Below are 23,198 nucleotides of genomic sequence, written 5' to 3'. Positions count from 1 at the left end.
GCCTGGTGCTGAGAGCTGAGAGCTGGGCGGACCCGGGGAGGGGAGCCCGGGATAGCAGGGGGAGCAGGAGCTCTCAGCCGCTTTGGGAGCGGAGCGGCGCGGGCAGGGACACCCCGGGTAGAGGGAACGGCCCCCAGCACCGGTCACGGAGTGGCGTCACCGCTCGTCATGCGGAGGGTCGCTTACATCACGCCAGGTCACGCAGCGCCGGCTGGGTGGCATGCGGACCTCCTGGCCAGCAGGGGGCACTGTGGGCGGGCGGGCAGGTGTCATGGCGGAGCGTGTCGCGCCGGGCGGTGAGTGCGGGACCCCGGGACGGGACCTCGGGATGTCGGTGGGACCCCGCCCCGCAGCACTGGCTGGGGCGCCGCGCCCGCTGCGCTGCTCAGCTCCTACCTATCCCCCTTCACACCGGTGTCCCCGTAGGCCACTCCTGGCCCCGCTGCCGGCCCCTCTCACGCTCTCATCGTTCCAGGTACGGGCCCCGAAGCAGTCGCGCCGCTTCCGACGGGACCGCAGGTAAGCAGAGCCGGGGATCAGTGTGGGGCTGGGGCCGAGGACCGTGGGCCGCCTGACAGTCTGTGCCTGCAGGCCCCGGAGCTGTCCCGAGAGGAGAAGCTGCAGCTGCGTAAGGAGAAGAAGCAGCAGAAGAAGAAGAAGAAAAGCGAGAAGGCAGCCGAGCCCCCGGAGCCCGGGACGCCCTCGGAGCCAGGGCCGCCGCGAGGTGAGGACTCCCTTACAGTCGGAATGGAGAGCTCTGCACAGAGCTCCCCAGAACCCTGATCAGGAAGGGGCTGGTGGGGTCCTGGGCTGAGAACGGCCTCAAGCTGGAGCTGCACTGAGCTGCGACAATGCTCTAGTTGGAGGAAGCTGCAGTAGGGCCTTGGGGTTGTCCCACCTCTCATATTGCACCTGAGTCCTGGACCTTGCTGTACCAGCATTCTGGCTGGGACTTGGATGGTGTCTTGTGCTCTCCCCACTTGAATATGGGGCTGGCCCAGTGTTCACTAGAGTGACAGGATGCAGGAGAATATGGGGACTCAGTCCCACCTGCTCCTCCAGAGGCAGGCCCTTACACAGAGGAGGGTCTCCACAGGCTGCCCTGTGACAAAAGCTGGGCACAGATTTCCCACTTGTGTCTCCTGCAGTAGCTGCTCAACCTACAGCCCCCCCAGCCTTGGCTGACGGCCCCAACGATGGTGAGAAGCCCTCAGGAGGCAAGAGCAAAGCTGAGCTGCGAGCAGAGCGCCGGGCCAAGCAGGAGGCCGAGCGGGCCCAGAAGCAAGCCAAGAAAGCAGAACAGAGCCAAGCAGCCGTAGCAGCCAAGCCCAGACTGACCCCAACCGAGCCTCAATCTGGTAAAGCTGTCATTACAGGGTGCAGGGGGTGGGCAAGTGGAGCGAGACAGGTCTGAGGTGGGCACCTATCTGCCCAGCCCTTCCATGGTGCCCTGGGCACTGCCCTGACTTGTGCTTTCTCAGTCTTGGGCAGGATGGCTGGGCTGGGGGTTGCACCAGGGTGGTACAATCTTACCCCATCCTCCCCTCTGTCCTTACAGTGGTAAAGCGGCTGCCAGAGCACGTGCAGGTGGATGACCCTGCTGCCCAGAGGAAGCTAGCCAAGAAGTTGGAGCGGCAGCAGGTCAGAGGAGAGCTGGATGACTGGGTGCCTCAATGCAATCATGCTGCAGAGGGGTGTGGTGGGGGTCAGGCTGCAAGTGTGGTGGAGCTGAGGCCTTCTCTGCTGGGGCAGGTGTGCCACCAGTGAGTGTGATCAGTGGCACTGGAGTGAGCAGGGCTGTATGGCAGGCTTGGGTAAACAATCATCAACCCCTCACTCCAAGAAAGACATTGAGTTCCTGAAACATGTCCAGAGAAGTGCAGCAAAGCTGTTCAAGGGTCTGGTGAACAGGCCTTAAGAAGAGTGAGGGAACTGGTATTGTTCAGCCTGGAGAAAAGCAGGCTCAGGGGAGACCTCACTCTACAACTCTCTGAAAGGAGGTTGTAGCAAGGCAGGGGTCTCTTCTCTCAAGGAACAAGCAATAGGACAAGAGGAAATGGCCTCAAGTTGCAGCAGAGGAGGTTTAGGCTGGGCATGAGGAACAATTTATTCTCCAAAAGGGTTGTCAATGCCTGGAACAGGCTGCCTAGGACAGTGGTGGAGTCATCATCTATGGAGGGATTTAAAAGCCATGTAGGTGTGGTGATGAGGGAACATGGTTTAGTGGAGACCTGGCAGTGCTGGCTTAACAGACAAACTAAATGCTCTTGAGGGTCTTTTCTAACATAAATGATTCTGTGAGTGTATTATTCTGTTGTCCCCACTCTTTGGCTGCAGGTGCCTCTGAGGCAGGACTATGGGACCAAGGTCAACCTGTTCTCCCACTTGCACCAGTACAGCCGGAAGAAGCCACTGACACAGCAGATGAGGTATGTGGCCTCCCCAGCCCAGCTGTCTGGCAGCCATTTTGCTTTGCTCTTGCTGGCCTAGCTGCAAAATAGCAAAGGTGTATCCTGGTTCTGCATGTGGATTAGGCATGATGTGGGGTCAAGGGACCCCTTCACTCGCTTTGAGAAGCAGAAGCAGCCCATGGGCTGGGGAGAGCTGCCCTTGAGCAAAGCATGGCCACAGTAGAAGAGGCTGTGGGGTTACCCTGGCTCTTCAGGTCATACAGCAAGTAGGGACCAGCTGCCAGCTCCCTCCTAGGGCTGCCCTGGCGGCTGTTTGCCTGGGGCCTGGCAGTGGGCTGTTTCATTCCTGGGCTGTAGAGGCCTGTGCTGAGGGCTCTCACATTTGTCCCTGCAGCATCCCCTCCACGGTCATTCACCCAGCTGTGGTGCGCCTGGGCCTCCAGTATTCCCAGGGCATCATCAATGGCTCCAATGCCCGTTGCATCGCCCTGCTGGAAGTCTTCAAACAGGTATGACAGCAACTACCTGTTCCCACCAGGCCCAGGCATTTCTTCCCATTCCCTGACTACTGAGGTTGTATTTGTGCTCAGTCATCTTCACCCTGTTCTTTCTGACCATGCCCAGGGCTGGGATGCTGTTCTGATGCTGACACTGCAGATTTGAGCTCTTGGAGCACCTTGTTACCAGCCCATGCCAAGCTGTGTACTGTGCACCCATGCCTGGTTCACAGACCCTTGGTTGAGGGTGATGGTGTATCAAGAAGGGGCAGATGTCCTGAGCTCATGCTCTCTTCTTGTCTCAGCTGATCCAGGACTACTCAACTCCTCCCAATGAAGAGCTGTCACGGGACCTGGTGGCCAAGCTGAAGCCACACATCAGGTGAGCAGGCGAGGGAGGGGATTTTGCCTCTCTGTTTTGCTCTGGTGAGACCCACCCTGCAGTGCTGTGTCCAGCTCTGGAATCCTCACCACAGGACCTGTTGGAGGTCCAGAGCAGGCTGCAAGTAAGATCCAAGGGCTGGAACCCTTCTGCTGTGAGGACAGGCTGAGAGAGTTGAAGTTGTTCAGCCTGAAAAGAAGGCTCCATGGAGACCTTATTGCAGCCTTTCAGTACTTAAGGGGTTGATAGGAAAGAATGCAGGGGGCAGACTGTTTAGCAGAGCCTGTTGTGACAGGACAAGGGGTGATGGTTTTAAACTAAAAGAGGGGCAGTTTGGACTAGATAGAAGGGAGAAGTTCTTCACTATGAGGGTGGTGAGACACTGGCCCAGGTTGCCCAGAGAGGTGGTAGATGGCCTATCCCTGGGTTGCCCTGAGCAACTTGCTTTAGTTGAAGATATCCCTGCTCACTGCAGGAACATGGGACTAAATGCCCTTTCAAGGTACCTTCCCACCCAAACCATTCTATGGATTTGATGTGAGGCTCCCAGTGCTGGAGTAGAGGGACTGAAACTAGTGGTATATCAGTTGTCTCTCCAGGTTGGTGTCCACCCAAACACAGGCTGACTTTTGGCAATCTGGGTTCTGCCTCCCTGCCCACAGCACTCCCTTTCTCTCTTCCTGTTGCTTTGGAGCTAAGCCTGTTTCCTCTCTGCAGCTTCCTGAACCAGTGCCGGCCCCTTTCAGCCAGCATGGGCAATGCCATTAAGTTCCTCAAGAAGGAGATCTCTTCCCTGCCTGACTCCCTGAGAGAGGAGGAGGTGAGTGGCCTCAGGCGAGCATCACAGGACAGCCCTGGTGCAGGCTGATTGAGGAAAGGTGGTGGGAGGAGACTGGGAGTAGGGCTGCAGGGAAGCTGGAGGACTTGGTCAGCACTGTCAGCAGCCATGGCCTGAGTGAGGACTGTGGCCAGACCTGTGCCCCCTCAAGTGACCCTTGAGTAGCTGGAGGACTTGCAGGCTGGTTGCACCAGTGCTGTGCACTGCTGGAAGGCCACCAAGGCTGTAGCAGCCAGGCACCATTAGCTGCCCTTGCCCACCAGGACTGGCTGTGAGCATTATTTGACAGTGTCAGTAAAGTCACAGATGGAGAAAAGTGTGGGTTTTTTGGTGCTCCTACACATAAAGCTCCCAAAGAGCACATGGGCTATGGACCGAGAGGCAAGGTGGTGGTAGTATGTGTCAAGAGGACCACTGAGGCTGTAGAGTAGTGGGCTGAGAGGAGTCTGAGCACTAAAATCTCTTAAGTCATGAGTAGAGTGTCTGCCCCAGGAGGTGTAGGGAAATAACGTGCAGCGCAGCTGAGGGCCTGCTGACAACCTGAATGCATGGTGAGGCACCATGGTCTGCTGGGACAGGAGCAATCCTGTGTGTCCTGCCCATGTCCCCTGGTCCCAGGGCAAGGTGCTGTTCAGCAAATAGGCTGTTAGAGAGCAGGGTGGGGTTCTCTGCTGGTGGGCAGGTCTGCAAGGGACAACAGTGTGACAAAACCATGCTGCACATGGTGGTACTATCTTCCCAGGCAAAGGAGAAGCTGCAGGACACTATTGACAAGTATCTGCGAGAGAAGATTCTTTTGGCAGCTGAAGCCATTTCACGGTCTGCCTTTGAGAAGATAAATGACAACGATGTGATCCTGGTGTATGGATGGTAAGAGGAGAAGGCAGCAGAGCAGTTGAGTGAATGTAGAACAGGGTTAAGGGAACTGGGGTTCACTCTGGGGAAAAGGAAGCTGAAGGGAGACTTTATCACTCTACAACTCCCAGAAAGGAGGCTGGAGTGAGATGGGGAGGTCCGTCTCTTCTCCCAAGGAACAAGTGCCAGGACAAGAGGAAAGGGCCTCAGGTTGCACCAGTGGAGGTTTAGGTTGGACATGAAGAACAATTTCTTCCCCAGAAGGGTTGTCAAGTCCTGGACCAGCCTGCCCAAGGCAGTGGTGGAGTCGTCATCTATGGAGAGGTTTAAAAGCCATGTTGAAGTGGTAATGAGAGATATGGTTTAGTGGTGACCTGACAGTGCTGGGTTAACTGTTGGACTCAAGGTCTGTCCCAGGCAAGACAATTTGATGGTTCTGTGTTTCTGTTTTAACAGTGGCTGTGTGAGGATGTCAGGACAAAGAGCATTGCCCTAGGATTAGCATTGGCTAATGGGACACAGATGTGTTGTCAGTGCTTCAGGAAAAGCAGAAAGCTCATTAGGACTCTGGTCCTATCCTGGGAGATGAGCAGGCTGATGAGCTCTTGTCACAAGGAGGTGACAGGGCACATTTTGCCTGGCAGCTGCCAGGAGGAATTCAAAGCACAGCAGGCAGTGTTGGCAGGTCTGGCTATAAACAGGTGCCATTGGAGGTCCTTGCTGCAGGGAGCTGCATTCTGCTGGTGTCATTCCTGGTATCTCCACATGCCCTCACATTGCCCTCGCATTCATTAGAGAAAGAAACAGGAGGATCTGATCAAGTAGCCGTATACCAGCCTGTACTGATGATTGTAGTGTTAGGACCTCAGACTTGGTCTGTGAATGCCTGAGTTGGCCATTTCAGCCATTTCCTTAGCCCAGACCCACCAGCCTGTGGCATTACAGCAGTGAGCATTGCCAGGGCTGGGCCAGGAAGTGTCTTGACAGAGGCCTGAAGCCATTTGTCTGTACCCACGGCTTGTCTGTGAGACTTTGCTGTTCAGGGTTCAGTGCTGTCCCCTGTGGGCAGGAGTCCAGAGTTAAGTGTTCAAAGGAACCCAGATTCACCACTCCTTCAATACAGGGCACTTGGGGAGCAGCCATGGCTCTCCACTGGCATTTTAAACACACTGTAGCAAAGCCGAAAGTCAGGAAACAAAGGTCAGGAGTCCAGTGAGGGACTGTGTCCCAGAAAGGCAAGGTGGGCGAAGGAGCCAGAGACTGCTGTGGCAAAACAGAGCCCAGATGCAGTGCATTCTCTGGGTGATGGGTGGAGGAAGAAGCAGGGGTGGGAGGGCCTGGTGTGTCGGGAGGAGAAAACTCAGAGAAGGTTTGGAGGGAGAGTTCCTTGCTGTGGTCATGGACGGGTTAGTGCTGCTTCCAGAGGGGGCTGAGACATCACGTTTTGTAGGGGCTGGTTCTCTCTGCAAGGACAGGGAGAGGGGCCTGGAAGTGAGTGTTGTAGGAGGCTGTTGGGAGGAGGCAGCACTTGTCACGGGAAGGGTGGACACTGGCTCTGCCTGGCCTCATCCTGAGGCAGCACCATCTCATCGGGGTGTCAGTGAGAGACTGCTACCCTGGGTAAGAGAGACACTGCTTAATTTGGGTTGGGTATGCTGGGGACCTGCTGCAGCTGCTGGCAGCGCCCACTCTGCTGCAGCTGCTGGCAGCGCCCACTCTGCTGCAGCTGCTGGCAGCGCCCACTCTGCTGCAGCTGCTGGCAGCCATCCTCTGCCATGGGGCACTTGTTGGGGCTGTCTCCAGGGCAACAGCCCATGTTAATGCTTAGAAGACCTCCTGCCTGGCTGGCATCTGATGAGTCCCACACTGGAGCCAGCACTGAGGGGAGAGTCCTGGCACTGGGCTGCATTTCTGGGCAATGCCACCAGTACAGGGCAACCAGGTGCCAAGTGAGAGCCTGGCATGGCAGGGTAGGGCAACCTCCTCCTTAATGGGTGTCTGTCAGCTCCTCCCTGGTGAACCGCACACTGTGTGATGCCCACGCAAAGAAGGGCCGGGCCTTCCGTGTGATCGTGGTGGACAGCCGGCCGCGACTGGAGGGCCGGGAGACGCTGCGCCGGCTGGTGCGGAAAGGCCTTCATTGCACCTACGTCATGATCAACGCCATCTCCTACGTGCTGCCCGAGGTGAGGGGCTGCGCTGAGGGCGGCGGTGGGCACAGTGTAGGCTGTGGTCTGGTTAGAGGGGCTGATGGATCTGTGCACTGTCCTTGCAGGTCTCCAAAGTGCTGCTAGGAGCCCATGCGCTCCTGGCCAATGGCTCTGTCATGTCCCGGGTGGGGACATCCCAGATAGCGCTGGTCTCCAAGGCCTACAATGTGCCTGTCCTGGTGTGCTGCGAGACATACAAGTTCTGTGAGAGAGTGCAGACAGACTCTTTCGTCTCCAACGAGCTGGGTACAACTTCAGTCCCCTTCCTCCCACCTGGAACCTGCCCCCTCTTCCTGCTGCTGCCCAGGACAGGGAGCTTTTAGTTCCCTTCCCAGGCGAGCAGCCACGGCTCACATGAGGGGTGGCCTGACAGGATGGAGAGAGGTGGTGTCCCTCCCCTGATCTCACTGGCTGCTCCTCTCTGCAGATGATCCTGATGATCTCATTGTGCTCCGAAAGGGCCAGGCCCAGCTAGGTGGCTGGGCTGAGAACAAGTCCTTGCGCCTCCTCAACCTGGTCTACGACGTGACACCACCTGACCTGGTGGATCTGGTCATCACAGACTTGGGCATGATCCCCTGCACCTCGGTGCCTGTTGTCCTGCGTGTCAAGAGTGTGGATCAATAGTGGGAGTAGCTGCATGGACATTAATAAACCATGATACACCCTCTCTGCCTTCTGTGGTACGGCAGGAACGCTGATGCCCCTTTTCCCTAAGGCTTGCCTCTTTGCTTGGGCTTGCTGGCAGTTCTGCCCAGTTCTGCATCAGCCTGCAAAAGGGGAAATGGGCCCTTCCTCTGGGACCTGGGGAAAATGAGGATGCAGTGCTGATGGACCCTGATTCTTCTGGCTCCAGTTCTGGCAGGCACTTGAGATGGGCTTGTACAGGAGAGAGAATAGCCCCAACTCTCTCTGTCCTCGTAGGAGAGGTGCTCCAGCCCTCCAATCGTCCTCGTGGGCCTTCTCTGGACACGCTCCAGTACGTCCAGATCCTTCCTGTAATAGGGGCTCCAGAACTGGATGCAGTACTCCAGGTGGGGTCTCACCAGAGCAGAGTAGAGAGGGAGAATCACTTCCCTCAACCTGCTGACTATGCTTCTCTTGATGCAGCCCAGGATGTGATTGGTTTTCTGGGCTGCAAGTGTACACTGCTGGCTCATGTTAAGCTTCTCATCCCCAAGCACCCCCGAGTCCTTTTCTTCAGGGCTGCTCTCAAGCCAGTCACTGCCCAGCCTATATCAGTGCTTGGGATTGCCCCAACCCAGCTGCAGGGCCTTGCATTTGGTCTTGTTGAACCTCATGAGGTTGGCTTGGACCCACTCCATCCTTGCAAGGTCCCTCTGGAGTCAGTGATTTGAGAGCAACGAGACCTTTAAAGGTCATTTACTCCAAACCCAGATGCATAACGGGTCCTTCTGTCTCCTACCACCAGCCCTTTTGCCAGTGCAGCCTCCCAAGTGCATTCAGGGATATGGATGGGGTTGGGGGAGCCGACTCCCTCCTAGCCAGGAACCCTGAGCCCACGGTAAAGGGACAGAGCAGGCAGTGCACGGCTGAGATGCTGTGGCCCGCGAAGAACCAAAGCCCCCGCTGTTCTGTGGATGGGGCATGGAGGATTATTCGGAACCACGAGGCCGGGCACCAGAATTGCCCCAGCTCAGCAATCCCAACCCTTCGGGGGCTGGGACTTGGGGCGGGGCCATTCAGATCAGGCACTGCGTAGCGTGCTGGGAGTTCATTGGTCCGCCCCACTGCTGGGCATGGACGTGGGTGAGCGCATGAGGCGGTGGAGCCTGATGGTGGCAAAATGGGCAGCGGGAAGCGGCGTAGTGGAATGTCGGGTTGTGTGTAAGGTGTGGGATGTCCGTGTGTTGAGTGTGTGTGCGGCGGCGGGCGGTGCGGTCACGGGGCATAGCTAAGCATACTTACCTGGCAGGGGAGACACCATGATCAGGCAGGTGGTTTTCCCAGGGCGAGGCTCATCCTTTGCACTCCGGGTGTGCTGACCCCTGCGATTTCCCCAAATGCGGGAAACTCGACTGCATAATTTGTGGTAGTGGGGGACTGCGTTCGCGCTTTCCCCTGGCTTTCTTGTAGCAAAAACAGGTTTAAGTGCGAGTTACAATTGCGTGCTGGAGAGCTCCTTTTCCGAGCAAGCTGATCGATCTGATGAGCCAATCCCGACGAGGTTTTCAGGGGGCCGGGAGCGTCCGTCACAATCTCCGGGGGGCCGAGGTTCAGCAGCAAAAGGCGAGAGGGTTCCGAGTCTTTTAAAAAATCCTTACTCAGAGGAAAGCGGCAACCTGGGGAACAACGAAGCGACTGAGACCTGCCTGCGCTTGCGTGCCCTGCCCAGCGCTAAGCAACACTTCAAAACCCATTACCTCTGTCCGTTCGAACCCGTAGCTGCCCCTCTAGTCACACGATCCCATTGTAACTCTATCTTTGTCACGGCCAAGTCAGGGGAGAGCGCGAACGCAGTCCCCCACTACCACAAATTATGCAGTCGAGTTTCCCGCATTTGGGGAAATCGCAGGGGTCAGCACACCCGGAGTGCAAAGGATGAGCCTCGCCCTGGGAAAACCACCTGCCTGATCATGGTGTCTCCCCTGCCAGGTAAGTATGCTTAACTATGTCCCGCGACCGCACCGCCCGCCGCCGCACACACACTCAACACACGGACACACCGCACCACACGGACACCGCACACACGTCGCCACGCCTCACCACGAGACGCCTGTCTCACCGACACCCCCGTCCCGGCGCTGCCGCCCGTGTCCGTTCCCGGCGACAGGGCGAAACGGTGAGCTCCCGACACCCCGTGCGGTGTCTGATCTGCATGTCCCCGCCCCGAGCTTCGAGACCCGGCCCTCTTGCTCCGTGGCGGCTCTGCTGGCAGCGGTGCGGTCTCCGTGGTTCTGCCCCCGTGCGCCAGGCTCCTTCTTTTTCCCCACTGTAGCGGGACGGGGCCCGGACCGGCACACAACGCTGCTCACAAGCGAGGCTGGGGCTGGCGAGATCCGGGACCCGGCTGTGAGCAGGAGCCGGTTCCCGCCGCCGGGAGGGGGCATCGGGGGCTGCAGGCTCGCCATGCACAACCGGCAGCGGTGACGTCCCGCAGCTTCGCAGCGGCTAGATTCTCGCCAAACCGTTCACCCCCCCTCGTTAATCCGGTCGCGCCGAGGCCCCGGGGCGCACTGGCACATAGCCCTGAACTGCCTCTGCTGGCCCCCTCCTACCCCGGGCGCTCGCACTGGCTGCTCCAGCACGACGGAGCCCCTCGAGTCCCTCCCGCCGCTGGCCCCGCGGTTGTCCCGCTCCGCCGGAGGAGGAGGAGGCTCCGTCCCGACCTCCCTCGGCTCCGACAGCGGCAGGTCTCGGTGCCGGCAGATGTGGGCCGCATGGGGGCGGGCTCTTGGGAAGAGGAGCACGGCCAGAGACCGCACCGCTGCCAGCAGAGCCGCCACGGAGCAAGAGGGCCGGGCCTCGAAGCTCGGGGCGGGGACATGCAGATCAGACACCGCACGGGGTGTCGGGAGCTCACCGTTTCGCCCTGTCGCCGGGAACGGACACGGGCGGCAGCGCCGGGACGGGGGTGTCGGTGAGACAGGCGTCTCGTGGTGAGGCGTGGCGACGTGTGTGCGGTGTTCGTGTGGTGCGGTGTGTCCGTGTGTTGAGTGTGTGTGCGGCGGCGGGCGGTGCGGTCGCGGGGGAGAGCTAAGCATACTTACCTGGCAGGGGAGACACCATGATCAGGCAGGTGGTTTTCCCAGGGCGAGGCTCATCCTTTGCACTCCGGGTGTGCTGACCCCTGCGATTTCCCCAAATGCGGGAAACTCGACTGCATAATTTGTGGTAGTGGGGGACTGCGTTCGCGCTCTCCCCTGGCTTTAGTGTAGTAAAAACAGATGGAATTTCTTTATTGTTCAAGTTGCGTTTGTGGATCTGTACGTGGAGTCAGCGGTTTCGGCTGTTGAGTTCTCCTTGCCCTGCAGCCGTTCAGTGCCCGTGCGGGTTGCTAAGGTTCATCGTGCGCCACGGTTGAGGTCGCTGCCCTATGACTGTGCTTCATCATCCCACATCTGCCCGTTCTAGCCCCGTTTGGGGTCCCGTAGCCCTCGCACTGCCCTTCGCGGACACCCCTTGGTCACACGTGGACACGCAGTGCTGTCAGCGCTTCGCACCACCGCTCCCGGGCCAGGTTCGCCCAATCTCTGTCACACGGCTGGGCGTGGACCGTGCCGGTAATGACGTTGGCGTCGTGACGTCATCTTCCCGCGCCACGACATTCCTGATCCGGATCCGTGCTTGGCGGCGCGGCTCCTTAACGGCGGCTCCGGGAGCCCGGGATGGCGTCAAGCGCCTCCCGTGCACCGCGCTGCCGGGAGCGGAGCCGTCGAGGCCGATCGGGACGGGGAGCAGCATGTCCCGGGCGTAGTCGGAGCCGCAGCAGGGCACAGGAGGGTAAGCCCCGGAAGCGGTCGGTGCTGGGCGGGGGTCCATTCCCGTGGGCGCCGCAGCGTCCTCTGGAGGGATCACCCTGCCCTAGTGCTACAGGGCACAGAGCTCACGTGTCGCTGCGCCCAGGGGTGGTGGGACAGCCTCGGTATGGTTGCTTGCTAACTTCGGCTGTTATTTTTGGGCAGGACACAAACATCCACATGGTTTGGAGCTCTCAGAGGATGGAGTAGAAGCTGTCAAATCACAGCAAAAAACTGTCCTCAACCAAAACCCGAAAAATAGCCCTAGTGACCCCCATGGTACAGAACCTACAGAGGGTGAGGGACACGGGGAGCCCTCGGGGACCTCTCAGAACGGGTCCGTGTCACCCACAAAGGGAAAGCGTGGGCGGAAGCCCAAGGCAGAGATGTTGCTGCTGAAACTGTCTCAGGACCTGGAGTGTCCGAGCTCAAAGCCCATCTGTGTGCAGAAGATGCTGGGGAACAGTGAGGCAGCAGGAGCCCTGGAGAACACCACTGGTGGGCGCCCCAAAAGGCGGGCAGCCAAAGTGTGAGTAGGGGCAAGTGGGTGGAGGGGTCCAAGGGCTGTGGGGAGGTTGGAAGGACAGACAGACATCACTCTTGCAGTCCTCTGCCTTACCTGGGAGGGCTTAGTGTCTCTGTTGAAGGACTTTTTCCATGTCAGTGGACCAGCAGGTTCTGTGCAGAATGATCTAGAATGTGTTTGAATCCAGGAGTGTGGGGTGGGGGTGAACCATGGGGGTTGTCAAGCTCACCTGCAGCAGGTGTTTGATGGTGGTGGGCTGTCTGTGGTCAGGAGAGGATCCCTTGGTTCCTGACAAAGCCACGAGGAGCCTTATCTGAGGGAGAACAGTCATAGGATCACAGAATCCCAGGTTGGACAGGGCCTTAGACATCATCTGGTCCAACCCTTCTTGGGAGCAACCTGGTTTAGACAAGCTGGTCTAGCCCCTCTTCAATTGATGCTTAATGGTGATCAATGACACAGCACTGGGGACATGCTGTGCTAGCCATGCACCGCTTAATGCAGTGTCCTGGGGGTACTCCATGTGCTCTGGGGCCTCCAAAGGCAGCTGAGGCAATGCCTTTGCTCTGTGAGAGCCCCAGGTGGGCAGGGACACAGCTGGCAAAGGGCCAGGTGCTGCTCTGCCTGCAGTTGCAGACCCAGGAGACTGACATTCCCTGCAGAGGAGCTGGCTGCCCAAGCACTGGCCCAAAGGCTATCAGTGCATCCAACTTGCTGCAGCCTGGCTGAGCAGGGCTAGCGCTAATTGCTTGCCCAGACCAGGAGCTGGAAGGGTTGGCAGTCCCTGTGCTGTCCCTCTGCTCACCACCAGGCCATGCCTTTGGTGTCCTAGGGCTTTGCTGTACCTGCAGGAGCTGGCAGAGGATCTGACATCTGTGTATCAGTCCTCACCTCCCACTGAGGGTGCCCAGGAGCCAGAGCCAGAACTTGAGCCAGTCCAGAAGAGGCGTCGGAAACGGAGGAAGAAGGAGGAGGAAATGGACAGCGATGATCTCACGCAAGATGCCGACTTTGTCCCCTCAAAGGACGTGCTGCTAGAGGCAGAGGAGGAAGGGAGTGATGGACCCCTCAGTGAGGTGTCAGAGCCAGAGCTGGAGACGCTCCAAGGACATGGTGGAAGGGCATCCTCGGTACGGGTAATGGTAGGGTCAAGGTCAAGGTTGCTTGGATGCTTCTTAGCTCTGGCCTGACATGAGCAACACAAAGTGCTGGTCAGGTTAGATCAGGCTCTGAGCAATCTACTCTAGCTGAAGATGTCCCTGTTTACTGCAGAGGGTTTGGACTAGATGACCTTTAAAGGTCCCTTCCCACCCAAACTAGTCTGTGGTTCAATAATTATAAGTGTCTGAGCTCTCCTGTAGTGTCCCCACGTGTGGCTGTTTGTGGCAGGATGGCCCTGAAGCAGAGCTCAGGGATGGCACAGTGCCCATCAGCATTGTGGCCTTTACTACAGGCAGGCACAGCTCTGCACGACTGTGGATGGGGACAGGGTGATAGATACTTCTGGGAGAGGGCACGGGGGTCTTGGGCTCCTGCTGAAGCTGGTGGGAGGTGAAGGCCATGTCTCGAGGCCATCCTGTACTTCATGTGTGTCCCCAGAATGGGACTCTGGCCCAGTGTGATGTGGTCTTGGTGACTGGCTGGGGGAGAGCTCTGTGCTTGGGGGCTGCTCCAGTGCTCTTAGGATAGGTGGATCCCCTGGGACATGTGGCAGTGAGCTGGTAGAAACAACCCTGAGTCTGCTCTTGTGCCCAGAGATCCAAGCCTCCATGCCGAGGCCTTGCTCCCAATGGCTTCCACAACTCCATCATGGCCCCAGTGGAGAAGAGCTCCAGCCTCACCTGCAACCTGTGAGTGGGGGCTCAGGGTGCTGGGAGGTCAGGGTGGGGTTGCCTGTGCTGCAGGCACGGTGCAGGAGGCATATCTGTGGCTGAGGTCTGTTTCACCCACTGCAGGCGGGATCAGCAGCACTCACAGTGGGAGTTTCCTGACTGGATCCCTTTGGCACACAAGTGGATATGTCTCTCTGAAAGGTGCCAGGGGAGCAATGTGGGAAGAGAGGGGCTGGGCGGGGGGGGGGCTGGCACACACGATGGGGCAGGTCCCACCAGTATTTGGGGTAAGCCAGCTAATCCCAGCCAATGGGGCTGGGGGAGAACAGGGGCATGGTGCATACTGAGGGAGATCTCTCAGGCCCCAGCAGAAGGGATGTAGCTTTCTTGTTTTGGTCTTTGGAGCTCTCATGGACTTGGCCATGGAGTGTCCATAGCCTTCGGCCCTTCAGTACCCTCCTATCCTGGCAGCTGGGCGTGTGGTGCTGTACAGAGGCTGGGATTGTACAGCGATGGCATGGTACTGTGCCAGGGGGTGACCAGGTGAGGGACAAGATGTGGAGATGTCTTCATACCTTCCTCTGTCTCCACAGTGAAGCTGCCCTGTACATGCCAGCCGAGGAGAAGTCTCCTTTCTTTTCCATCCAGCGGGAGGGCATCGATGATAACGGAGTTTTGTACAGGGTGAACAGGTCTGTGACAGGGTGCCCAGGGTGGGGCACTGCCAGGGTGGTCCCCGTGATAGGCAAGAACCCCCAGGGTTGTGGTCCTGGTGGGTCTGAGGGCTGGATGGCTGCCTCAGGCAGCAGGTGCAGCCATGGGCCAAACAGCCAGCCAGTGAAGCGTGCCCTGGGGTACCACCAGGCCCATGCCAGGTCTCTGTGCCAGGCAGATGCAGCCTCACGGTGACAGTGCCCTTGCCCTGTGCCCTCACCCCCTTCCTGGTTGCCAGGTTCGGCTCCCTCCAGCCCCATGAGGAGCGCCGGGATATGTCCTTCTTTGCAGGCGGCCCCGTCTGGGCGATGGAGTGGTGCCCGTGCCCGGAGGGCTCAGCAGCCTCACAGTACGTGGCTCTCTACTGCCACAGGAGCATGGAGGAGGCACACAGCATGGCTGGGCTCCACAACGGCCCAGCACTCCTGCAGCTCTGGGGCCTGGGCACGCTGCAGCACAATCAGGGGTGAGTTCTGCCTTCAGTTTTGGGCCCTTCACTCCAGGAAGGAAGTTGAGGGGCTGGAGCATGCCCAAAGAAGGGTCACAAAGCTGGTGAGAGATCTGGAGCATGAGTCTTGTGAGGAGCAGCTGAGGGAACTGGGGTTGTTAAGTCTGGAGAAAAGGAGGTTCAGGGGAGACCTTACTCTCTACAACTCCCTGAAAGGAGGTTGGAGCAAGGAGGAACAAGTGATAGAACAAGAGGAAACAGGATCAAGTTGCACCATGGGAGGTTTGGGTTGGATATGAGGAATGATTTTTTTTCTCCTAAGAGTGTTACCAAGGCCTGGAACAGCCTGCCCAGGACCATAGTGGAACTCCTATCCCTGGAGGAGTTTAGAAACTACATAGATGAGGTTCTGAGGGACATGGTTTAGTGGTGACCTGGCAGTACTGTGTTAACAGCTGTAATTCGTGATCTTAGGAGACATTTCCAACCTAAACAATTCCATAAATGGCCAAGCCTGGGGAACAGCCTCCCAGGAGAGGGGCTGGGGACTGCCCATCTCCCATGGATGGGTCAGGGTCTCACCACTTAACCATTCATGGCTGAGTGGGTGGCAAGGCTTGTCCTTTCCCAGAACCACCAGGCAGGTCCTGAACCCCATAGAGGCTGTGCTGGGAGCCAGCTTCAGTGCTGCTGTAGACTGGAGCTGCTGAGCCCCAGCTGCTGCGTTCTTCATGGCTCATCCTGTGCCTGCAGCTCTGCTGACAAAGCCAGGCTGGCTTACGGCATCGCTGCTGATCATGGCTGTGTCTGGGACATGAAGTTCTGCCCCAGCGGCGCCTGGGAGCCACCCACCACTGCCAGGAAGGTGGGTCTGCTGCTGGGGGGCTGCCTCTGCTTTCCTCCAGGACTCCTAACTCTGCCCTCACTCATGCCTTGCCTTCTCAGGCTGGGGATGGTGACCATGCAGTCCCTCAGGTGGTGACTCCCTGTCACTCTGTGTCGTTCTGCAGCTCCCACAGATGAGCCGGCTGGGCCTGCTGGCCGTGGCCTTCTCAGATGGCAAGGTGGTGCTGTACCCCCTCCCACACCCCGAGGCCCTGCGACAAGCCAAGACAACCCAGGTAAAAGGTAGGAAGAGCTGCGCTGCCGGGAAGGAGCTACCTGGCTCCCATCCCTCTGTGCTGGGATGGGCATGGGTGAGCCCCAGGGTTGGGGTCTCTCTGTCCTTGCTGCGCTGAGGGGCTAGGACGCCTCTGCCCTCACTGTGCCAAGAGGTTGGGCTGGGGCATGGCCGTGGGGCAGCTAGATCGTGCCCAGGCCAGTGCTACCCTGCCCAGGAGCTATGTAGTGGGGCAGCCAGCCCTAGTGCATCTCCAGGCTTGGGACCAGCAGTTCCTGCTTCCCTTGGCTTGGTTTCTGGCAGACAATGGTGGGAGGGGAGCAAGGCTGCTTTTTGATGTCATAGGACATCAAAGCACTGCTGATGCAGAAGCAGGTTCAGTCTTGGTGGGAAGCTGTGGCAACCCAGCAAGGGCATGGCTCCCAGGCAGCCCCACCTGAAGCTGGAAGCACAGGGAGTGTCCTCTTGGCAGAGTTGTGGGAGCTGGGATGGGGTTGAAGGATGAGGTGTCGCTGCAGCAGTGTATCCCTGAGCCTTTCCTCGCCTCCCTTCCCATTACTGTTGCATGTCCTGGCATGGTGAACCTGCTTATTCCAGTCCAGCTGAGGAGTGTTTCAGAGCAGGGCCCCAGGCCTCTGCACACTCGGCTGGCTCGGGCTAATGATACTTGTAATGGCCTCATCTGCCGGGAGCTGGGTGGGATTGATGGCTTGTGCGTGCTGCCTCGTGGTCACCCAGCCGTGGCTGACAGTGGGAAATGGGTTCCTCGCTCCCTGTCACGGCGCTGCCGCCGCCTCTCCTCCCTGTCTGGACAGGCTGGCTCTGGGTGGTTGTTGCTGGTGCCGCAGCACCCACGTGGGGAGCTTGCGGCAGGCGTGGATCCTTTCTCAGCCCGCAGCTCCTGTCACGTAGTGTCGGCCCAGCTGTGGCTGCTGTACCATCCCTGTGCCTTGCAGCTAGCCTGGGGCTGCTGGTTCACAGCCACAGGATCGCTGCCAGGCTGCGGCACGCTGAGGTTCTGCCGGCAGCTCCCGGGTGGGCATGGCTGTTTTCCCTGGGCACACCCTCACAGTGTTCCCACCTTACGGAGCCTGGGCTGCTCTCACAGCATGCCTTGGCTGTGCTGGAGGTGCTGAGGAAGACATGTGGCTCCTGTGTCTCCAGACAACATCAGCTGCAGTTGCCATGCTCTGGGATACAGGCAGTGCTGGCTGACAGCCCTGTGCTGAGGGATGGAGAAGTCCTGTCTGGCCCCAGCAGTGAAAGACAGGAACCTCACAGCACTTTTGTGCTTTGTCACTGGTGGTGAGATCCCACAGTGGACAAAGCTGGTGCATGGGGGTCCTGCAGGCACCTTGTCCTGGTTGCAGGGATCTCGGTGCATTCTGCCCTCCCCAGGCTGCTCCGGCCCTGTCACCAGCTGCTCTGGTCAGAGCAGGCTGTCCCACACAGCTGCTTTCATGGTCTTGTCAGGCCCCTGTGTGTCATCAGATCCCTTTTGGTTCAGGGAAGACCTTGTTCACAAAGGCAGGCGGCTGGTCACTCTGTGGTAGAGATTACCTGGGTGAGGGGAATGTCAGCCCTGCCCAGTGCCTGCCTGCGGTGCCTTTCAGAGTGCTGCTTCCTCCAGCACAGGCAGGTCTGGTTCCCAGAGGTCTGGTCACTGCCTGCATCTGGATTTGCAGCTCCATGTGCTGTTTGCTGTTCCTGGGTGTGCGACACTGGTCCAGATGGGACAGGAACTGGGAGCCCTGGCTAGGGCCATGGGGAGCAGTGAGCCAGGCTGCAGGCTACTGAGCAGCTCCCTACACAAGGAGCTTCTAGGAGAGCTGGTGCCTGTCCTGACTCCACTCTGCTCTCTTCTAGATGGGTCCTTCCACAAGCACGTTATCTGCAAGGTCAGTGTCCTCTACCAGTGTGCTCCCCGAGTAGGGCTGGCACCCACGAGCCTCTGGCAGGTGCAGGTGGGAGAGCTGGGGTGGCAGAGCAGAGCTGTGCGCCACAGCTGGGTGTCCTCGCTCTTGGGATATGAGCACAGGGCTGTGACCAATGTCTGTCCTTTGGCCTCCAGGTACAAGGTATTGCCACGCTCCAAGTGGGCTCTATCCAGGCAGGGAATGCCTCTGAGTGTGGCCAGTGCTTCAGCCTCTCCTGGATGCCATCTAAGCCCCATCATCATCTGGCAGCAGGTTTTTATGATGGTGAGTCCCCTCCTACACAAGAAGGATCTGTGTTCCATGGCAAAACATGGAAACACATGGAGCTTTGTGCTGCTGCAGCCTCACCTGAGGCAGGGAATGAGGAGTCTGAGAACAAGGTACAAGGCAGCATTGGAGCAAGTAGCAATGAGTGGCAGACACCGTGAAGGAACCTCTGCCCGTTCCCTAGTGGCTCTGCCTTAATCTACATCTGACTTAAAATCATAGAATTGTTTTGGTTGGAAAAGACCTTTAAGATCATGAAGTCCAACTGTTAACCCAGCACAAGACATGTGCTCTTAGACCTTTCATCAGCCTTGTTGCTATTCTCTGGACACTCCAGCACCTCAATGTCCTTCTTGAAGTGAGGGGCCCAAAACTGAACCCAGTATTTGAGGTACAGGGGGATGCTCACTGCCCTGGTTCTGCTGGCCACACTATTTCTGATACAAGCCAGGATGCTCTTGGCTTCCTTGGCCACCTGTACACACTCTTCCCACAGGGACCGTGGCCATCTGGAACCTGCTCACCAAGTCCCTGCTGCAGTGTGTGCGCCAGCCCAATGGCTCCCTCAAGCTCTACCCTTTCCAGTGCTTTCTAGCCCATGACCACGCTGTCCGGAGCATCGAGTGGTGCAAAGCCAACAGGTGAGGACCAGGATGTGGGCACGGGTGTGGGTAGTGCCTGGGAGAGCAGGCTGCTCCTGCAGATGAGCCAAGAGAGCTTTAAGAGGATGTGGTGGTGATGGCACTTGGTCCTCTGAGCTGATGAAGAGATTGAATTGGGCTTCCCAGGGTGAGAGATGGGAGCAGCACTGTGCTGCAGAACCAGAGCCACCTTGTGCCTGTAGCAGGGATGGGGCACAGCTCTGCACTGGGGTCTCAGTGCTGCCTTTCTCCTGGTTCTCAGCAACTTCCTGGTCACGGCAGGGAGTGACCGCAAGATCAAGTTCTGGGATCTGCGGCGGCTCCACGAGCCCATCAACAGCATCAAGCGGTTCCTCAGCACCGAGGTGGCCTGGCTGCTGCCCTACAACGGCGTCACTGTGGCCCAGGACAACTGCTACGCCTCGTGAGTGCCATGACCATTGTGCTGCCCGCTTTGTGCCCAGGGCCAGCCTGCTGGGGCCTGGCCATGCACCCAGTGCCCTCTCCAGTCTGTCCCTCCGTGGGAACATCCATTGGTGCCATAGTGAGGGCTGGGTCATGCCACCGCTGCACCATCCTGTGGCATGAGTGGGGTGGGCCCTGGGAGGGACAAGGTGCCTGAGCTGGGATGGGTGTGGGACTTCTGCATGTTGCTGACACAACACAATCTGACTGAAGGGTTCTGAGGTCTTGGGGTGTTCTCAGCCTCCGGGAGCTGCCCTGAGCTGTGACACACTGCTAGAGGGACGGCCCTCCTCCAGGGTCCCAGGTTCTCCAGGGAGGTGGACTGCTGTGGCTTTTAGGGTGGCCATGCAGGGCTCTGTCCTCACCCATTCCCTTTCCATTGCAGTTATGGTCTCTGTGGGATCCACTACATCGACGCTGGGTACTTGGGCTTCAAGGCTTATTTTGTGGCCCCTCGCAAGGGGACCGTGTGGGTAAGAGGCTGGTGCAAGGCACTTTTGTCCTGGGGGCCATGTCAGAGGGATGGGTACCCGCCCCAATACCAGTGCCAGCTGGGGGTGAGCCTCTTGGGGTCACCACTCTGTCTCTCAGATGATGGGTCATGACAGCTGCACAAAGTGGTGTCCAAGCTGGCTGTACCTTCAAGTCCTTTTCTCCCTGGAGATGCAAGGAAGTGCATGCTACAGCCTGGCTGGGGGTGTTGGGGACCCTGTTGGGATCCCCATGGAATCCTGTTCCCACAGAGCATTTCTGGCTCAGACTGGCTGAACACAATAGCTGCAGGCGACATCACCGGCGAGCTGGTAGCTGCAGTGCTGCCCGATCTGTCCATCTGCCCCCTCAACGTCAGGCGCTCCTCGGACCGCAGATTTGTAAGAGACCATCGTGCTCAGCAGGGCCTGTCTGTGATGTGCATGGGGCTGGGCAGGGTGACAGTTGTGTTTCTGGGTCACTGGAAGTGTCCTGAGCTGGCCTCATGCATGTATGTGTCATCCTCTCCCTGCCTGGGCAGGGGCTACATGGTGAGGAAGCTATGGGGAGCTGGGGTTTTGTGGGACACGAGCCATGCCCTTGCCGCAGCACCTCCTTCCACTGCAATGCCGTGGGACAGGGTTCCCAGGGCCCCCAGCCCCAGCAGTCTCAGGGGAGGTTTAGGCTGGATGTTAGGAAGAAGTTCTTCATAGAAGAACTGATTGGCCATTGGAATGGGCTGCCCAGGGAGGTGGTGGAGTCACCATCACTGGAGGTGTTTAGAAAGAGACCGGATGGGGCGCTTGGCATCATGGTTTAGTCAATTAGATAGTGTTGGATGATAGGTTGGACTCAATGATCTCAAAGGTCTTTTCCAACCTGGTTAATTCTATTCTATTCTCTGCCTGCAGAGGAGGTCAAGAGCACAAGCCTTCTGAGGGGCAGGTGAGGGAACTGAGCTTGTTCAGCCTGGAGAACAAGGGACACGTTGTTCTCTACAGCTCCCTGAAGGGAGGTTGGAGTGAAGTGGGAGTCAGTTTATTCTCCCAAGAAACAAGCAGTAGAACGAGAGGAAACAGCTTCTAGTTGCACCAGGGGAGGTTTAGGTTGGACATGAGGAACAATTCCTTCCCCAAAAGGGTTGTCAAGCCAGGGCAGTGGTGGAGTCCCTGATACTAAGTGGTGAGCTGGCCGTGCTGGGTTAATGGTTGGACTCAATGATCTTAAAGTTTTTTTCCAACAAAACCCTGCCCTGAGCCACATCTTGCCCACAGCCAGTCTACAAGGCCGACCTGCTGCCCTGCAGCCCCCCAGGGTCAGAGGGTGGTGAGAAGCTGCCAAGAACCAGACTCTACAGGGAGATGGTGACCAAGACCTACATTCGATTCCGGGACACAGACCTGGTAAGAGAGGGCTGGGGGTAGACCTGATCACAAGTGAGGCCTGTGGAAGCTATGCCAGGGTGGTGCCTGGGCAGTGGGAGGGCAACAACTTGCCATTCATATTGTGGCAGCCCCATGCCTCCATTTGGCTGCCCCAAGAGCACAAGGGTGGGTTGCCCAAACTCTGCAGAGCCTGTGCCTGGCTGCCTTGCCAGGCTGGGCCAGGATTCCCCAGGCAGAGACTGCCTGGCTGCCTAGTCACAGGTCAATGGGTGGTATGGCCATGGGTATCAGCCCCTGACAAAGCAGTACTTTCAATGTCCTGGCTGTGGCAGCCCTTGGAGGGAGCCTGAGGGGTCACAGCCTGCCAGGATCCCATTCCTGGCTGTGCTGGACTATGTTTGGAGCTGTTGGCTTGAGGCAGCAGGGCCAGATTGTGACCAGGGCCCCCCAAGAGAGGGGCAGTGAGTCTGTGGGTCAGAGCTGCTAGGATGGCATGGGGAAGTCTGCCACATTCCAGCAGACCTGTTTGGGCCCTCCCTGGCATGTAGTTCCTGCTGGCCTCTGCTGTGGGTGACCCAGAGGGGGACCTATGTCTGCTGGCCAAGCAGCACCTGCCCCGGTGCAGTCCCAATGCTGCCAAGATGGATATGTGTGCCACGCTTCTGGCCTGGCACACATTCCATGGATGTGCCACCACTTCACAGCGCAGCTTCAAGAATTTCTCCAGCCGGGAGCCGATGCGCAGGATGCACAAACAGGAGGCGAAGGCTGAGCTGAGCCTTGACCGTCTGCAGCTAGAGTCCCTGCACAAAGTGAGAGCTGAGCCTGCAGCCCCCACACAGCCTGGCAGGCTCTGCAGAACCCTGTCACCCATGCCCCATTCCTGGGCGCAAGGGTCCCGGTACCTCAGCCCCCTCCCTCCTGACCCCCTTCTCTTGCCTCCTGCAGGTGCGCTTCAGCCCCAACCTGGACTCACTCGGCTGGCTGGTGTCAGGCGGGCAGGCAGGCATCGTGCGGGCACACTGCCTGGCAGGGCTGGCCTCCAGCGTGGCACACCAGCTGCTCCCAGAGCGCCATGCCTGCTTCCATTCCCTCTATGGGGATAAGCCTGGCAGCAACAGCTCTGGCAAGAACTCCCCAATGCCAGTGTAGTAGGGGAGTGGGCCCCTTGTGCTGCTGCCCAACACGCTCACCCCAGGCAGGAGCGTAGGTCCAGGGCAGGTGGTGCTGTCCAGGGGAGCTGTGCACCCCTTCTTGGTGCTTCCGACCCTCGGGATCCCCTGCTCAGGGGAGGAATGGCTGCTCCTGGCTGTCACTGGGGATGCTGAGGACATTGTCCTTATGCTCTGGGTCCGGAAGGATCCTTTTGTGCTGTTTGCTCTGAGCTGGTGCGGGAGGGTGGTGGGACCCTGATGTGTCCCTGGGTCAAGCTGTGGGTCTGGGAGCCTGATGCTGGGGATGCATCCCACCTCTGTGGGGTTGTGCTTACTCTCACTCCCTGTTGCTCATGACCCCCTGCATGGGCTCAGGGAGGGGTCTGGGGGGTCCAGCCTTGCCCTGAGCAGGGCAATGGGGCTCGCATGGGGCCGGGACTTCTGAAGTCGCTCACATTGAGCCTGTGTTCAGCTGTGCAGTAAAGCGTGGTTGGTTTTGTAACACTGGTTGTGGTGCTGGCACAGGGCCCTGAGTTGGGCACCAGTGCCTGGGGAACTACCATG

General features: G+C 58.5%; 2 protein-coding genes and 3 non-coding genes across 6 annotated transcripts; 4 read left to right on the top strand and 1 right to left on the bottom strand.

Moving 5' to 3' along the window:
* Window positions 1-20: 20 nt before the first annotated feature.
* On the top strand, window positions 21-7,856 carry EIF2B4 (eukaryotic translation initiation factor 2B subunit delta). 2 transcript variants are annotated; one of them, XM_054179835.1, is made up of 12 exons: window positions 21-296; window positions 476-724; window positions 1,152-1,358; window positions 1,559-1,641; window positions 2,338-2,429; window positions 2,806-2,920; window positions 3,214-3,290; window positions 4,008-4,110; window positions 4,871-4,998; window positions 6,989-7,169; window positions 7,259-7,439; window positions 7,621-7,856. In XM_054179835.1, exons 1-12 carry the CDS (start codon window positions 221-223, stop codon window positions 7,818-7,820), a joined length of 1,692 nt encoding a protein of 563 aa, XP_054035810.1. In that variant the 5' UTR covers window positions 21-220; the 3' UTR covers window positions 7,821-7,856. The 2 variants fall into 2 exon arrangements, with proteins under 2 accessions (XP_054035810.1, XP_054035809.1); XM_054179834.1 differs by having other exon boundaries at window positions 1,149-1,358.
* A 1,258-nt stretch (window positions 7,857-9,114) lies between these two features.
* Window positions 9,115-9,278, top strand: LOC128899921 (U1 spliceosomal RNA). The gene has a single exon (XR_008463176.1). It is a non-coding gene; the product is annotated as a U1 spliceosomal RNA (small nuclear RNA).
* Window positions 9,279-9,653: 375 nt separating this feature from the next.
* LOC128899926 (U1 spliceosomal RNA) lies at window positions 9,654-9,817 on the bottom strand. Its single transcript, XR_008463181.1, has one exon. It is a non-coding gene; the product is annotated as a U1 spliceosomal RNA (small nuclear RNA).
* Window positions 9,818-10,916: 1,099 nt separating this feature from the next.
* LOC128899925 (U1 spliceosomal RNA) lies at window positions 10,917-11,080 on the top strand. The gene has a single exon (XR_008463180.1). It is a non-coding gene; the product is annotated as a U1 spliceosomal RNA (small nuclear RNA).
* Window positions 11,081-11,495: 415 nt separating this feature from the next.
* On the top strand, window positions 11,496-23,175 carry GTF3C2 (general transcription factor IIIC subunit 2). The gene is made up of 18 exons (XM_054180164.1): window positions 11,496-11,657; window positions 11,840-12,203; window positions 13,033-13,330; window positions 13,956-14,050; window positions 14,156-14,233; window positions 14,626-14,724; window positions 14,985-15,212; window positions 15,948-16,059; window positions 16,205-16,322; window positions 18,181-18,212; window positions 18,386-18,515; window positions 19,015-19,159; window positions 19,422-19,583; window positions 20,010-20,097; window positions 20,368-20,496; window positions 21,370-21,498; window positions 22,185-22,292; window positions 22,429-23,175. Exons 1-18 carry the CDS (start codon window positions 11,543-11,545, stop codon window positions 22,630-22,632), a joined length of 2,634 nt encoding a protein of 877 aa, XP_054036139.1. The 5' UTR covers window positions 11,496-11,542; the 3' UTR covers window positions 22,633-23,175.
* Window positions 23,176-23,198: the final 23 nt, after the last annotated feature.

This window comes from Dryobates pubescens, chromosome 3 (assembly GCF_014839835.1).
Source record: "Dryobates pubescens isolate bDryPub1 chromosome 3, bDryPub1.pri, whole genome shotgun sequence".
Classification (NCBI taxonomy): domain Eukaryota; kingdom Metazoa; phylum Chordata; class Aves; order Piciformes; family Picidae; genus Dryobates; species Dryobates pubescens.
Note: the sequence above shows the minus strand (reverse complement) of the source record. Positions and strands in the feature narration are given on the sequence as shown.

What these genes read in the sequence shown, in the direction of transcription:
- EIF2B4 (XM_054179834.1), top strand. Translation starts at nt 221, where the DNA reads ATGCGGACCTCCTGGCCAGCAGGGGGCACTGTGGGCGGGCGGGCAGGT. An exon ending in AGAAGTTGGAGCGGCAGCAG is followed by an intron (nt 1,642 to 2,337) that starts GTCAGAGGAGAG and finishes CTTTGGCTGCAG; the next exon opens with GTGCCTCTGAGGCAGGACTA. An exon ending in AAGCTGAAGCCACACATCAG is followed by an intron (nt 3,291 to 4,007) that starts GTGAGCAGGCGA and finishes TCCTCTCTGCAG; the next exon opens with CTTCCTGAACCAGTGCCGGC.
- GTF3C2 (XM_054180164.1), top strand. Translation starts at nt 11,543, where the DNA reads ATGGCGTCAAGCGCCTCCCGTGCACCGCGCTGCCGGGAGCGGAGCCGT. An exon ending in ATGGTGGAAGGGCATCCTCG is followed by an intron (nt 13,331 to 13,955) that starts GTACGGGTAATG and finishes TCTTGTGCCCAG; the next exon opens with AGATCCAAGCCTCCATGCCG. An exon ending in AGCTAGAGTCCCTGCACAAA is followed by an intron (nt 22,293 to 22,428) that starts GTGAGAGCTGAG and finishes TGCCTCCTGCAG; the next exon opens with GTGCGCTTCAGCCCCAACCT.